General features: G+C 46.6%; 1 protein-coding gene across 5 annotated transcripts in view; it reads left to right on the top strand.

The window, feature by feature from the left end:
• The window catches only part of SZT2 (SZT2 subunit of KICSTOR complex), a 76,113-nt gene that overhangs the window by 42,268 nt on the left and 17,762 nt on the right, over positions 1-16,083 (top strand). For 3 of the 5 annotated variants that reach the window (XM_044442824.1, XM_044442806.1, XM_044442797.1), the window contains exons 36-51: positions 86-271; positions 1,068-1,358; positions 1,488-1,674; positions 3,635-3,709; positions 3,930-4,068; positions 4,541-4,649; positions 5,169-5,292; positions 5,672-5,824; positions 6,904-7,006; positions 7,370-7,484; positions 7,632-7,743; positions 10,869-10,987; positions 11,125-11,289; positions 11,692-11,776; positions 15,502-15,675; positions 15,847-16,032. In XM_044442824.1, coding sequence (XP_044298759.1) covers positions 86-271; positions 1,068-1,358; positions 1,488-1,674; positions 3,635-3,709; positions 3,930-4,068; positions 4,541-4,649; positions 5,169-5,292; positions 5,672-5,824; positions 6,904-7,006; positions 7,370-7,484; positions 7,632-7,743; positions 10,869-10,987; positions 11,125-11,289; positions 11,692-11,776; positions 15,502-15,675; positions 15,847-16,032 — 2,323 coding nt within the window. The remainder of the gene's footprint in view (positions 1-85; positions 272-1,067; positions 1,359-1,487; positions 1,675-3,634; positions 3,710-3,929; positions 4,069-4,540; positions 4,650-5,168; positions 5,293-5,671; positions 5,825-6,903; positions 7,007-7,369; positions 7,485-7,631; positions 7,744-10,868; positions 10,988-11,124; positions 11,290-11,691; positions 11,777-15,501; positions 15,676-15,846; positions 16,033-16,083) is intronic. The other 2 variants (XM_044442815.1, XM_044442829.1) reach the window with 1 other exon arrangement.

The following is a 16,083-nucleotide window of genomic DNA, read 5'->3' as shown; positions in this document are numbered from 1 at the left end:
ATGTGCAGTATGAGGGATTCAGCTGTTAAGCAGCAAGGCCTGTGATATGTTTGTGTCTGCACTGATTGAGACTTCACTATCTCAGATCCGCTGGCTCCTGGATGACGAGATTGTGTCAGCATTGAGCCACTCACGCCCAGTCACTGCTGACACTTTGAGCCGGGTGGCAACTCATGTTTATAGTTCTCAAGGTCGTCCAAGCTGCCATTGTGAAGCTGTCCCATTGCAGTTTGTGTTTGGGCCTGAGAGCTCTTTGGAAAGGTTTCGCGAGGTAAGTGAGATTCTGAACTTACCATTTCTTTTGCTACTTCCTCGTACAGCACCTACTGTCTATAGCCATTAAATTTCAGACCCTAAGCAGTATCCCTTGTAACTTATTTTCATCCTGAAGATCTAGGACCTCTGTCCTCATCCATTCTGTTCTGTTGCATACCTATAAAGTCTGCACCTCTGTAAGAATATAAGAATATAAGCCATGCTGGATCAGACCTAAGGCCCACCCAGTCGAGCACTCCATCCCCACAGTGGCAAACCAGCTGCTCACAGGATCCCTCAAGCAGGATGGGTGCAGGGTCTCCTCCTGCCCAAGTTCCTCAGCAAGTGGTGTATGCAGGCACGCCATCTCTGCTAAAGGAGGTAGCACATAGCCAGCAAGGCTAGTAGCCACTGGATGGCCTCCTCCCTCATGAATCTGTTTAATCTCTTTTTAAAGCCATGCAGAGTGGTGCCCATCACCACTTCCCATGGGAGCAAATTCCATAGCTTAACTATATGCTGTGTGAAGAAGTATTTCCTTTAATCTGTCCTAACCCTCCCACCAATCAGCTTCATGGGATGATCCCTGGTTTGAGTGTTATGGGATAGGGAGAAAAATCCGTCCCTCTCCACACCAAAACATTTAAAACATTATTTTAAACTCCTTTATCGTGTCCTCTCAGTTGTAGCTGCTCCTCATAGTGGACTTGTTCCAGCCTCTTATTTGCATTGCCCTGTGTACTTTTACCCTCTGTACTTCTCCAGCCCTTTGCTTGCTCCTCGCCACTGAGGCACCATTGTTCTCCTTGCAGGAGTTCCAAAGAATCACCCTCCCTGGCTACGTGCTCAATGCTGAGGGGAATGATTTCTACTATGTTTCCATTAGTCGCCTGCATGGCCCACTCAGCGGGCCCAGTCCTACAGTCACTCTTGAGGCTGTGACAGGAGGCAGGTGTGAAAGCAGCAGCAAAACAGAAGGCTCCCTGCTGTGTTCAACGCCCCCCGAGGATGCCCATGGTCTCTGGACATGGCCAGCAAGTGAGAACAAGGCTGGGCTAGAGTCAGGAGAATTTCTGGACTTAAGCGGCCATGTGCATGATGAGGTAGGTGGCTCGAGCCATTTGAGACACATCATTAGTTCTAGAGTTCCAAGGATGGTGGCTGGGAAGGGGACTTCCAGGGTTGCCTTGTGCTTTGGAAGTGAGCTCTACTACCTCTTTGCTATGATGCAGGTGCTGGTTGAGGTTCCACCACTGGATCAGGTGAGTGCTTTGGAGCATGGTTCCCCAGATGACGAAGCTACTTCTGCCCAGCCACAAGATTCATCTTGCTCTTTAGAGAAGCGGAACAGTGAGAAATGTCTCTCGGCAGCACCATCTGTAGCCAGCTTGGCAGACTCTGTGACCCCTGGCAGGGAAGGTGAGAAGCCATCTCCTGCTGAATGTTTGTAGGACTCAAGTGATGAGAGATGCTACAATTCCTGTCCTATTAGACATCATGGCAGCCTTTTACAACCTTCCATCCTCAGATGATGTTGGACTACAAACCCATCAGCCCTGACAATTAGCCCTATGGTTATAAGAATTATAGTTCAACACGGGCTGGGACGTTGTTGGGAAAGGCTGTTTTAGACTAACGCTCTTTTATGTAAGGCTGTTTTATGTTGTATTTACTGAATGATTACTGTAAGCCGTCCAGAGACATGCGGTAATTGGACTGGTTAGAAATACCCAAATAAATAAATAACCCCATATCACTTGTTACCACCTTGGTTGGAATACATGAGAGAGGAAAATAGGAGGTAATAGTCTTGTATCTGGAACCATGTAATGCACTTCTACATTTCATATGAACCAGACCTGTTTCTTTCCCTCACCCCTCTTCCTTTCACCCCAAGAGACTTGGGGGTATCTTTTGCAAGGTGGGGAAGAGATTTGGCGTACTTCTCTAGGTTGTCACCAAATTATTTTTGCTTTCATACTTTTTCCCCATGTTGTTTCTATGACAACAATGGTAATAAACATATGTGGACCACTTCACGAGAAGCATATTTTGTGGTATTACGTAAAACCAGTCTCAAATAGAACAAGAATTAGTTCCTGAGAGTACCTATAGTTCAAAAGTTTCAATGTTCAAAACTTATGCAACTGTAATAAAGTCACAGAACTGATGTCATTTTCAAAGAATATATTCCTAAATACATTCCCAAAAGAATCTAAAGATCTTGAGATGAGCAGCACCCAGCGTCATGAAGGAACAAATGTTTCCAGCTGTCCATGGGAACCTGCAGGTGATAGGCAGCCAAGAGGGCTTCTCAGCCTAATACTGAAAGCTGTAGAATGGCAGGTTATATTTACTGAAACATAAGCCAATATAGGAAGTGAAATATAATTTGCTCATATTTTTATAAAGAATCTGTCTCTGAATTTGGCTGTTCTAAAATTAAGTGGCTAGCTTTTGGGCCCCTAATTTGAACATTTGTAGCCTTTTGGTGCTTCATTTCTGCTTTATGCTCAGTTACCTTCAGAAGATCCTTTCCCAGTTGTGAATTAGTATGGGCATGGGGGAAGTTGTAAGGCTGTTAAGTGTGTTTGTAAGAGTGGTGTGTGTGATTTTATTTCCCCTCTATGAGGGGTTGGTCTAGTTTCTGTTTTGTACAGGTAGATCAGTCTCTCTGGAATGGAAGTATTACACTGAAAGTGAAAGCATTTTTGTCTGTTTTCCTTAATTCTCAAATTCCTTCCTGATCTTAAAAACTATTCAGTTTCACCTATTGCATTCTTCTTGAGAGTGTGTTTGATACCTTCATGACATACACCGTCTGTTACTGCTATATTTGCATGTCATGTATTGCTCTCTAATATTTAAATTGTTTGGGGGATTGATTGAACCAAAATATGCTATGCCACATTTAAAACTGTGATTTAAAGCTGGCTTTTTTACCCCAGCCCTGGCTTGTAACAGCAAAGGTTTCTCCTCACTCTTTCCCTTCTAGGGGAGTTTGTGCTTTCTTCATAGCTCTGCTCCAGTATTGATTTTTCTGTAATCCATATCACTTTAGTGCTGTTGGGCTCATGAGATTGTAAAGCTCTGAAAGGCTACCACATATCTTAAAGGGTTTTTTATGAAGTCAATCCTGCTTAGTTTTTGTTATCAAACAAACCATGCAGCAGCTAGGGGTTTAGAACAAAACAAAACAGCATTCCACTTGGTGTCAAGTCGACATCCTTTTCTTTCCAGGCTAGTTTCCAAATGCCTGGGCTGCAGCTCTCCAGTTGAAGGGTTTGCGAAGGATCTCTGGTTTATTAGAATTAACTGAGGTCCCTAGAGACCTGACAGGGACCTCACTAGGGTTTCTGTCCTTTATTTTTTCTTACAGGCTGTGGGAAGCCACGCCCCGGTCGGGTGCAGAGCTTGGTGTCAAGCCAAGGTAGCGTGGATTCTGATCTTCTAGGTGAGTGGATGAGTTAGCCCCTCTTTGTGTGAAAAAGAAGAGAAAAATCAGGGGGATGTTGTCCTTGCACAGGTTTATTTTGATGAAGGCTGGGACACTGGACATGGGGCTGCATGGGAACATCCAGACCTTCCAAGAGCCTCTTATTGCACTCTGCCTCCTGTCCAGGGTGGATTGGTTTAGCCACTCACAGAGCATGGGGGGCATTGCAATTTTTCAGGGTATGATGGTGGCAGCAGTGATTCTGAATGTGAGGAGGCAGTGATGAGTGACCTGGAATCCAAGTGTCCCCTCATGCCTGACTTTTGGCTGATCATAAAGATCCATCAGGACCGGGTGGAAGTTTATTCACACACACGGTAACACCTCCTTTCCTATGGCCCCTGGCAGCAGTTTTGACTCCCAGAACAGTGACTATAGCTTTTCCCCAGAGTTGTGAGCCTTCTTTCCAATTTTCCTGACCTTAGCTTAGAGTTGTAACTGGCTTTTGAGTTCTCCTGACATTACTTGTATTCTGTCCTACTCTTTCCAGCACTGGGCTGGCTGGGTTGTGCCAGTGACAGTTTAGTGCTCTATCTGAAAAAGAGCAAAGAAGTTATATCCCTGAACAAAGTTGAGGTCCGGCCAGCCATAGATCCCAGCTCCTCCCCAAGGCTAGTACATTTTAGCACCTGTCTGTGCTGTGATCCCCCCCCCCCCCGCATCCCTGGTTTTTTCTTGTTCAGTTAGCCCAGCAACAGGGAAGGGTATCATCCATATAGCCTGTTGCTCTAAGAAATGGGAGCTCCCCCAAGAACACTTCTGAGTCCTCTCCCTTTCCTGTGTAACCAGCAGCAGCCTGAGTGCAGTGAAAGCGACACAGAATGAGGATGGGGAATGTGTGCATCTTCATCACACTGTGGTGAAGAAAGTTAGTGAGATCTGCCGCATCGTTAACCAGGTAAGTAGGGCATTCTGAAGCTATCATTGTTGTCCCTTAGATGGCAGGAATATCTCCCTAATAGTTCCCAGTGGGAACTCTGCAAGCTCATAAATGTAATTCTGAATTATGCAGATAATGAGTACATTAAAAAAGCAATAACACTGGTCACTAGAAACACTAGGATTATCTCCCAGATCTTTTCTAACCTTAGGATCTTTAAATGGATATATTATTTTTTTAAAGTGTGTAGATATATCTTTTTGCTTGAATCATAAGGATTGGGAAGTCAATATTTTAAAGAAAAAGTTAGCGTTTCCAGGTGCTGGATAAATATACCAGATTCTGTAAATACTTGCAAAATGTATGATTACAAGCATGCAGGAAATACACCGTCCTTGAATATAAGGCGGGTACCAACTCCTAGTTCTGCAGTCAGTTCATGGTAATTACTAACACAAGAGAAAAATCTGTGGCTATGACTACATGGTGCAAGTCAGCATTAAGCATTTCTTTGCTCTGTCCTTCCTGTGTCTGCAGCGGTTATTGCTACAAGACCTGCATGACAGCCACATTTGCAATTCTCTGTTGGTTGCTGAAAGTGAGGAAGATATTTGGAAAACTGAGACACCTTTCACCTACCGGCAGCGCATGGGACCGGATGGTAGGAACTGGAAAAATTGACCCTCTTCAGTTACCCTACTTGTGGTAGACACACAACCTTCTTACTAAACAAAGAAAGAGATTCCTTTCCCCTTTTCCCCTTTTGATGACCTGTGGTATCTTGAACAGAGAATCTAATTCACTAGAGTCCTTTGCCGGTATTGTACTGCTATAGATTTCAGCACTGGACAAATGGGTTTTCTGTTTCAGCTACCTTGGAGGTATGCATTTGCTTTTTACTCTTGTAAAAAGTACTCTTGTAAAATGCATATTCCTGTGGGAGAAAAGTGTGTATGTGTGTGTGGGGGGGTGTTTAGAAGGACTAGCTGATGGTCAGCTCTCGAGAGCTGGCTTGCTGAATAGCCTTCTCCCCTGTGCAGACTATCCAGGAGAGGAGAGCTATCAGCCCCGTGACTATCTTGCTGCCACGATGCAGTTCATCCCTGGACACTTTGCCTGCGATGCAGTTTGGAGCACCACCATCCATGTCCATTCACGGCTCAAGATGGGTCCCAACATGGGTGTTGCACGTGGTAAGTATCTGGATGTAAAGAGTATTTGCAGGTAGGTTTATAGGGTTCCCACATGGTGTGTGCTAGTGCCCTCTTAGATCCAGCTGGTGGATGGAACCAATTAAGGTTTAGGATTGGAGCTAATGATAGGTTAAGTAGCAAAGGATGGAATTTAATTAAAATTAAAAAATGATGTGAGGAGGGTCTTAAGTTAGGATACAGACTAAGCAGTGTTGCGCCATGGCAGAAAGTGTGGGCTACAAGTACAAGAATTATTGCTAGTATGTCATTACTTTTATATCCCACCCTTTTCCTCTTGCAAGGAACTCAGGATTGCCTATATAGTTCTTCTCTAACCCATTTTATCCTCACAACAACTTCTTTGTGTCAAGTAGGGTAGGCTGAGAGTGAATTATTGACCCAAAATGAACTTCAGAGCTAAGCAGGAACTATAACCAGGATCTCCTGGTTTCTCAGCCCAGAACTCTAACACCAACACCATTCTGGATGATGACAATAGGGAAGATTAGCCAGAAAGCTAAACTCATGTAATCAAAAACAATAAGAGAATTTTTTAAGAGGGAACTTCCCTGATGGGATGAAATCCTGTTAGTATGAAAATCTGAGAATTCATTAGAAATTTGAGTGGGTGTTCATCTCTACAATGTCAAAAAACCCTGTATTTTTCTTTTAAAAACTTCTGTTAAGAAATCACATGCATTTAAAACCAACCAACCAACCAAACAAACCCAAGGAAATCCCAGTATAGGTTACCTACCATCTACAAGAAGCCCATATTTGAAATAATTATATAGCAGTTCCCTGATCAAGAATAGCTTGGTTTGAAATGCATGGAGTTAGAGACACTCAGTAGCTATTATTAACATCCTTACAATCACACACACACATTTAAAGTGTGTATGGCAGTAATGGGAAGTGCAGTCATTATGAAGACAGGCTGGATGAATATACTGGACATAACATGAATGGGAGAGAAGTGATGTCTTGATGTTTAAAGACAGCAGTGGGTTGAATGTCTGACATTGGGCTAAATATTCCATTTGGGAATCACCCCTCCACCTTCCCTCTCCCTCTTGCAGCCATCCAAGCTTTGCGCTCTGTGCTCAATGCCTTCTCAGTGGTTAACAGAAAGAATATGTTTGTCTACCAGGAGCGTTCAACCAAATCTGTTTTCTACTTACGGTAAGTTCCCAACACCCTCACACAGCCTTCATTGTCGTTGCTCAAAGTTTATCCATGTTGCTGTTTCTCAAATCCACCCCACCAGCAGAAGAGCCAGCTTGCACTATGGCCCCTTCGTTTCCTCTGCTGCCCTCTCTCTTCTGCTTTTTGCCTAGCCTGAGAGCAGCCACGATGGAGCAAACCAAAGGAGTGTCTGCTCACATAAACAGGACAACTCAAGTGCAGTTATCTCCTTCTGCTTGTGCTCCCAGCAGTTGGCGTAGAGAGGCACGCTGCCCCTGAAGCTGGAGGCCACAGATGGCCATCATGACTGATAGGTCTTGATCACCTTGACTTACCCTCTCCTCTTTGTCACTGCTGCAGACTCTCTGAAACCACCTCTGGTGGGAAAGGCAGGGAAGGTGAAATCCAGAGCCTTGCATGTCGTTCGTTGGCACTTTCACGCAGCCAGGAGCCCATCTACATCGAGGACCTGAGCGTGAGTGTCTCTTTCCCTCTAAAGAGAACACCGCACCCTTACATCTCTGTGTGTGGGAGAGATGCACCCCGCATGAGCTCTGCTTACTTTCTAGGAAGACTTGTGTGACTTTGTATCTTCTCAGGCTTCTTTGGATCTTCTTGATAGGGCTCTCGCTCATCCCTGGAGACAGCCTCTTGCCGCAGTGTGGATTCAGCTCGGCCCGTGAGCCAGGTGGACAGGCACATCCAGCTAGTGGTTCATGGAGTGGCACAGGCAGGTAGGCAACACACTCAATCAGTGTAGTATCAGAGGAAGCAGAAAGGAATGTGGTTGGAGAGACATGCAGGGACCAGCAAGGTACCTGTCCCCTCTGGTATGGGAAGGTAAGACAGACACTTCAACTAGTAACTATGGCCCTTAAGATGGGGCTAAGTGTTGCCCCTTGAACTTCCATCCCCCTGAGCTACACCCCTCTGGATGTTGAAGATGGTAGGGGCAGGGGAGACACCAAGCAAAAAAGCAAGATGGCATCTAGGCTTCCTACAGAGCACCCAAAGGATCAGACTTAGCTTGCAGACAGACAATGCTCAATTTGATCCTTTTGGAATGTCATAGCAGTTCCAGGCACCATTGTATTTGCAAGAAAAATCTTATGAAACAAATTTTGGGGAATTCCTCTGAATTTTGTGTGGTGGCTGGGGTCACCGTGGCCAGTGGGGACCACATGTTGCCCACTGCTGCCTTAATTTCTTAAACCTTCTGCATTCTGTGGTGGGGACAGGATTGAGGAAGCAGCCTTTTTCTTTGTTACCATTCTTTAGTCCATCATCAGCCTTCTTGGAAACTCTGTATATAAGTTACTAATACCATCTTTACGATTTTCCAATGGAGTTCTGGCTTTTGCCGTAGACATATGCCACAGCCATTCATGGGAAGCCAACCCCAGGCCATGCTCTTGTGACTCAAATTCACTCTAAAACACACACAGACGCGCGCACACACATGTTCTTAAACAGCAAGTAATGCAGGAGTCGCAAAACCAAAAATGAAAGATGAAAGCCTTGGATGAGGTTGGGAGACGGCTAGAGCATAGGTGAAGGAGATCACGGTATGAATCTGACCGAACACACTTAAGAGCCCACTATCGGGCCTATGCTGTGGCGGTGAGAGTGGCAAAGAAGAAATTTTTCACTGCTTCCATTGCCTCCTCACAATGCCGTCCAGCGGAGCTCTTTTGGGTGGTGCAGGGGCTGGTACATCCGGGCCCAAAGAGAGATCCCGTGCCACCCCCAAAGGCCCGCTGTAATGACTTTGCCACACATTTCAGGGAGAAAATCGCTCAGATTCGTCACGAGCTTGACTCTACTATTGAATCATACTCTACTGGGGAGGTGCCAATGATGCCGTCGAGTCCACAATTAATGGATGAATTTCAGTTGCTGTGGCCTGATGATGTGGACAAGGTGCTTGGACAAGTACGTCCTACCACCTGCTTACTAGACCCTTGCCCATCTTGGCTACTCAAGAAAGCCAAGGACGGGATTGGGACCTGGATCCTGGAGGTGGTCAATGCCTCTTTAAGAGACGGCAGGGTACCTGCCCCTTTAAAGGAGGCGCTAGTCTGGCCAGTCCTGAAGAAGGCATCCCTGAATACAGGGGTGGCCGCCAATTATAGACCGGTGGCCAACATCCCATTCTTGGAAAAGGTGCTAGAGTTGGTGGTGGCGGGACAACTCCAGGCACTCTTGGATGAAACTGATTATCTGGACCCATTTCAGTCCGGCTTCAGACCTGGGTACGGTACTGAATCTGCCTTGGTCGCCCTGTATGATGACCTGTGCAGGGAGAAAGATAGGGGGAGTGCGTCTCTGTTAGTTCTCCTGGACCTCTCAGCGGCTTTCGATACCATCGACCATGGTATCCTTCTGGATAGGCTAGCGGGATTGGGAATTGGAGGCACCGCGTTGCGGTGGTTCCACTCCTATCTCAACGGCCGATTCCAGAAGGTGGTGCTGGGGGACTATGGCTCTGCGCCATGGCAGTTATGCCATGGAGTTCCGCAGGGGTCCATTTTGTCCCCTTTGCTATTTTTAACATCTACATGAAACCTCTGGGAGAGGTCATCAGGAGGTATGGACTGCGGAATCATCAGTACGCTGATGATAGCCAGCTCTACCTCTCGATTTCCACCAATCCAGGTGAGGCAGTGGCTGTACTGAACAGGTGCCTGGCCGAGGTAATGGGCTGGATGAGGGCCAATAAACTGAAGCTCAATCCAGACAAGACAGAGGTCCTGTTGGTGTGTGGATTGGGCTTCGGGATGGGGGACTTGGGCCTTGTCCTAAATGGGGTAGCACTCCCTCTGAAGGACAGGGTTCGCAGCTTGGGAGTGCTCCTCGATCCTGAGCTGTCTCGAGAAGCTCAGGTGACGGTGGTGGCGAGGAGCGCCTTCCTTCAGCTTCGGCTGATCCATCAGCTGCGTCCCTTCCTGGAGAACGACTGCCTGGCGACAGTGACACACGCATTGGTAACTTCCCAATTAGATTTCTGTAACGCACTCTACGTGGGGCTACCCTTGAAGACGGTCCAGATACTTCAATTGGTGCAGAATAATGCTGCCAGGTTGCTGACAGGGACTGGGCATTGTTCTCATATAACCCCAGTTCTCCATCAGCTTCACTGGCTCCCGAATGAAGTCCAGACCCAATTCAAGGTGTTGGTTAGCACCTATAAAGCCCTCAACGGCTTGGGACCTGGTTATCTAAAGGAACGCTTGCGTCTATATATGCCCTCCCGCCCCTTGAGATCGGCAACAGATGCCCTTCTCCGGGAACCCTCCATGAATGAGATTAGGAGGGTGAGTACCCGGAGGAGAGCTTTCTTTGCGGTGGCGCCCCACCTATGGAATGCGCTCCCCAGAGAGGTCCACCTCGCGCCGTTGTTATTTGTTTTTCGGCGCCAGGCTAAGACCTTTTTATTTAAATCTTATTTTAATTGTTAATTTATTATGTATTTATAGGATTTTAAATTTTTAGCCGAGATGTTACTGGGCTTTTAAATCTTTATTGTATTTAGTGTTATTTATGTGTTTTCAATTATGTTGTGAGCTGCCCCGAGGCTTTGTTGCGATGGGGGCGGCATAGAAATGTTTTAAATAAATAAAGAGAGAGAGAGAGAGAGAGAGAGAGAGAGAGAGAGAGAGAGAGAGAGAGAGAGAGAGAGAGAGATTGAGGAGGGAGTGAGGGGATGGTGAGCAGAGCTTCAAAAGCCATTTCCTGGAGTTGGACTATGAAGCACATGCAAGAGGGATGCATGGACTGTCCTGCAAGAGGACGCACACCTGTGGCTCAGCATATTTAGGAGGCAATAAGATTTCTCACTGCAGTCTTTCTGCTCATGCAGGACCTGAGATCACAGATGAGCTAGTGAAGGTTCTGCGCAGGCGCCTGGATGAGGCTACCTTGGATATCATCACAGTTATGCTCGTAAGGAACTGCAAGCTCACCCCGGCTGATGTGGAGGTAACGGCTGTACTTTGCCCTTAGTCCAGTCTGTTCTTTTCCCCAGACAAACTTTTGATTTCTTGGCTTAGATCTCCTGGTTTCTGGGCTGTTGCATGCTCATGTTGTCAGAGAGTGACCTGCTTTTCTCCCTGCAGTTCATACAGCCTCCCGGCAGCCCACCCACTGAAGTGCTGCAGTTTGCTCTACCCAAAGCCTGCCTGCCCTGGCTCCCAGCTGTGGCCTGCTATCTCCGCCAGAACTTGTTGATCTTTCTGCACACACCGAAGTACACGGATAGCAATGTGGAGAACCACTTCAAGGTGAGTGGTTGCCTGTGCTCAGTGCTGTTCAGTTGTTGGAGCCACTTCAGCATTCATCCTTCTCGAGTACTGAGGGAATTTATCCAATGAATGAGGAGGTGAATATCTGGGAGTGTCATATTACTTTGATTCTAGCCATTGAAAGCCAATTATGTAGAGGATTTTTAAATGGTTAACAGCACATGCTTGCTCTACTGTTATGGCAGCCTTTTATTGGATTGGGAGAAAAGTCCAAGCCTAACTTTTTTTTCCAGAAATGCTCCAATTTCATATATTTATTACTCACTGTATTTTATGCCCCACAACCTTTGTTCTTAAAAGCCTCCTGAGGCTACTGTCCAGTTTGATGAGTGGACGTATCCCAACCTTAGTCTGATTAACAGTTTTTGCCCTGCTTTTCAGCACTATTTCCATCAGAGCAGTAGCAGCCCTGACCTGGATCTCTACCTGTACAACAAGCCCGGAGGCCAGGGCACTGGTGGCAAAGGTAACCAGCTTCACTGTGTTCTACTGCCTATTCCTAAGGATGGAGAGAGCCTTGGGCATCCTTTCTAGGGACAGGAGCAACCTGGGGCATGTGTATGGTTAAGTGGGGCACCCAGGAACCAGCAGATGCTGGATTGATGTGAGCCAAACCACTATGGCATGTGTGACTGGTAGTGCTGTGACCGGAGCAGTGTGTGAGTTTTCCCCCAGAAGACCTTACAAGTTGTGCGGTGATGATGGCTGCTGCCCAGTGCTGATCACACATTTATTGGAACTAATCCATAGTGGGGTGGGCTGGAATGGAATGACCTGTAGGTGGGGCACTTGGTGGTTGAACAGAGAGGCAGGGTTTGAACATGTTCTGTGTAGTCCATGGACTGATAGAAACTTGTCACCATCTGATACAACTGATTGTGGCTGTTTTGTGTTATTTCTTCGTGTGTGTTATCTCTGTGCATCCTGTCATCTACTTGCCTCCCTTTCCACCTGCACTGTGGTCTGGTTGTGTAGGTAGCACACCACCTCAAAGTATGTCTGAACCTTCTTCTATCATGTAGGTTCCATGCTGGATCTCGTGCAGCACCTGTTTCCACCTTCCCAGTTCCAAGGTAGTTTCCTGCAGATTCCAGTGATCCACTGACCTTTTCCAGTGCTGCTCCCATCCTCATCCTGATCTTGTGCCCGCTGTGGTTTTGGCTTCTGCTCTTGATGTCTACTGTATTGCCCACATTTCCTCTCCTTTTTCTGCCACCAGTGCTTTTCCGGAAAATCTTTCCCAGCCATCAGCCTTTGTCCTGGCCCCAAAGAAGGCCCCCACCAAAGTTGTTCGGGAATTGATTGTTGCTTAAGTTAAATAATTTGCAATCAGTATAGGAATTCATGGCTGTGTATTTGTTGTTAGATTTGGGATGGAGAGCAGAAGGTTTGTCAGACCTGTCTAAGTCATGAAGAAAAATGGTCATTTTTTGTTAATTTCTGAAATGATACATTTGCAAGTGATATATGTCCTTATTCATTTTTGACATCAGTATAAGGAACTAATCTCCTTTCTAGTTCTTTTATTTCTGTGTTTATAAAATTGCAGTGTGTGCAAACCTCTGTAGTTGTCTGCTTAGAAAAAATTGTGGGAACAAAGAATGTATGAAGCAATATGTTTTGATGCTTCATTTTGAGGATCAGGGTTGGTAAAGGTTTTGCTCTCATCCAATGCTGGAGTTTAGAAAAGAGTTACTGTCATTGCTGGTGACAGACTGAGATTTCTGGTCCTGTTGAACATTTGGGGATTTACACTGAATTTGCTTTTAGTACATTTGCTTTTAGTACATTTAGGGAACAGAACTTGCTTTTAGTAATTTGCTAAGTTTCTCAGCAGGCAGAGCTTGTTCCCTATGAAAATGGCCAAGTAAAGGCCATGTTTGGGATCAAGTAGGAATTTTTCTTGAGAGAAGGACAATTGCCTTTTTAGGGAGGTTCTCTGCTGGCTGAGGTAAAGCTGCCTGGAGTTATTTAGGCAGGTGAATGTTGTGATGACCTGGTCCCTTCCAGCCTTAGGATTCTACGACTGATAGCTGCCATTGGTAGCTATTCCCTCGCTCTCATCTGGCTGCTGAGTCAGAGTTCCTCAGGGTGCCTTCCAAAGTCTTTAGACTTCAACTTCCATCATACCCAGCCCTCAAGGCCAAAGGTCAGGAAAGCTGGAAGATGTCATCTGGAGCATCTGGAGGACATCAGGTTGGGGAACAAGGTAATGCTGGGCACACTTGAGCTCAGGCAGTGTCTGAAGTCAGAGTTTATGGACAGCAAAGGGGCTTGCTGAGGTTTGCACGTGCCTGGAGTAGGCTTCCTTTCTTTTCTCCAGGCTTAATCCGGCAAGTGTTCCCTTCCCTCCCATGCAACACCTGCATCAGCAGGAGAAGAGCAGATAGCAGCCTCGGACCATAACTTTGCTGATGCAATAGCCACCTGCTTAAGGGAAGAGTCTGACTAGCTTCATGTACACAACCCATTGTGGGTTGGTTCCATTATGGGTTGTTGTGCTTTGTGAATCAGGAACATTTTCCCCAGGGTGGTTTCTTCATGGGCAGCAAGTTGCCCCAGTAATCCATTGGCTGCTGTGGGACTCACCATGGATTTTCATGTTGTTTAAACCTAGATGACTGACCCTATTGTGGGTACAGGGAATTGACTACGAAGTATCTTTTCTGTCCTTTCCATGGAAGGTCCAGGTAATCCTCAGGGCCAGCTGATTGCAAAATACGCAGGTGGTACTTGGGGTCAGGTGGCACTGGCTTTTAGCGAGTGCCAGTGGCATATGTTTTTAAAAGTTATTTTGTGGCAATTTTAATTTTTTTTTTTTTTGGACCCAGAAAGTTATGCAAATACTTGTAGAAAAATATTTTAAAAACCATTTTACCCATACATGTAGTTGCAGAGGGGCAGGGATGGGGAGCCTTGGGTGGGTGAACTGCAGGGGAGGGTACCTGCTTGCACCATCCAGCAAGTACCCATGCTGCCCCTCAGAGGTAGAAGGTAAGTTCCCCCACAATCTGGTTACATTCAGAGTGTGAGCTGTCAGGTGTAACTAAAAGTGTGGATGATCTTTGCTCACATAAAGGGGGCAGCAGTTCATTCACTCCATTTGCAGCAAGATCCTTGGGTTTATAGTGAGCTGATGTGTTCCCAAGTGTGCCTTGGCTTTTGGCTTGTTCCCAAGATTCTAGCACCTCAAGAACATGTAAAAGTGCAAGCAGCCCCATTTGCAGGCTTAATGAACTTTGACAGCAGTTAAGGTTAAAGCTCATTTTCTTTAGTGGCATTTAGAAAAGGGTTTTGGTAGGAAAGATGCTTTGTCCCCAGGGATGTCCATGCAAGCAGGGAAGAGGTGGCCAGCAACCTGTAGTGAACCTCCTTGTCAAGTTCACATGACAGCCAACCCACCCTGGCCTACAGCCAGGGTGCGTTGGTGTGACATGCAAAGATGCCCACTCTCTACTTCTGTTTACAGCTGGTGTCTGTTCCTAATTAGATGCTAGAATTCTGTTAGAGGGCAGCTGATGCTGTTTTGAGTTGAATCCTTGCACATCTCCTTATCAGGGTTGCCATGAAGATGGCAACAAAAGTTTGTGCCTGCACAGTATGATCCTTGTTTCTTGCTATGCCAATGTGGCATACTGGCAGTCAGGAGAAACAGAAGAATGCAAGTGGTGTCTCCTCTTTAATTCAGATAATGTGATCCCCCCAATTCCAGAAGGACTCCTTGGACTTGTCTCTCTGCACTGCAGCACAAGCTGGAACCTGCGCTTGGCACAGTGCAGGCACTGAGCTGCTTACCTGCTTGCTGGTGTGCTACTCTTTTCTGGACTAGGGAATGATATCCAGAGAGAGGGGCAGTTTTCTGTCTCCTTGATGCTTTTGCTGGTTGGGCTTTGCTGACTCTGTGATGATGCCCCCCTTCCTGCAGGTGAAAGCTTGCCGCCCACTCCTAGTGGATAAAGGTCTCTTATTTCCCCATGTGCGTGCTGGCTTCCTTAGCTCTTGGTTTCCACTCCTTCCTGCCCTTGATCATATTTCTGCATAGATTTTTTTTCACCTCCCTGAGTTGCATCCCAAGGATGGCTGTGTGTATCTGTAACAAGCACCCAAGGCTGTGGTCTCCTTAGCAGGTTGGCATTCATGGAGGACTGGGGTCTTTGAGATTAGAGCAAAGGTTTTTCGCTTCCCTTGCAGGCATTGCGTGCATTGCCCTGTCCTTTGTGGATGACTGTGGAAATCCTCTCTCATTGACTCGCTGGGTGAGGCCACCCACTGCCCTGATGAGCACATCATTTCTTCAGGAAGCAGATTTTGCGAGCTTGACTGCTGTCAGCAAGTACCAGGCTGAACCTGGCACATCACAGCCAGGTGGGAAGGCAGGACTTCTATCTGTTCTCCAGGACTGATGGCAAATTATGGGCAGAGAAAGGCTCTGCATATCTGGGCACTTAGGTGGCCGCTGGTGTTAACTTGGGAGTGGACGGTGTTGCCCCTGCCTTTTCAAAGGGACTTCCTCATGATGCTGACTTTTTCTTGCAGCCCTCTGCCCTCTGGTACGCCTTGATATCTGGGAGAAGGGGAACATCAGCCTGCTGCAGCTTTCTGAGAGGCTGCACAGTGCTCTGCGCCATGCCCTCTGTGATGCCCTCATGGAATTCCATGTGCTGCCCAATCCATTGTGTCTTGAGCCATCATCCACCGAGCTAGAGGATCCCGGGAATATTGGTAAGAGGCTGTTATGGCTTTGGCACAATTCCAGCTTCTGAGCCTCTAGTC

Source organism: Varanus komodoensis, unplaced genomic scaffold, assembly GCF_004798865.1.
Source record: "Varanus komodoensis strain SLA01 unplaced genomic scaffold, ASM479886v1 scaffold1, whole genome shotgun sequence".
NCBI classification, from domain to species: Eukaryota; Metazoa; Chordata; class Lepidosauria; order Squamata; family Varanidae; genus Varanus; species Varanus komodoensis.
The sequence above is the reverse complement of the archived record's forward strand: the minus strand, read 5'-3'. Positions and strand labels throughout refer to the sequence as shown.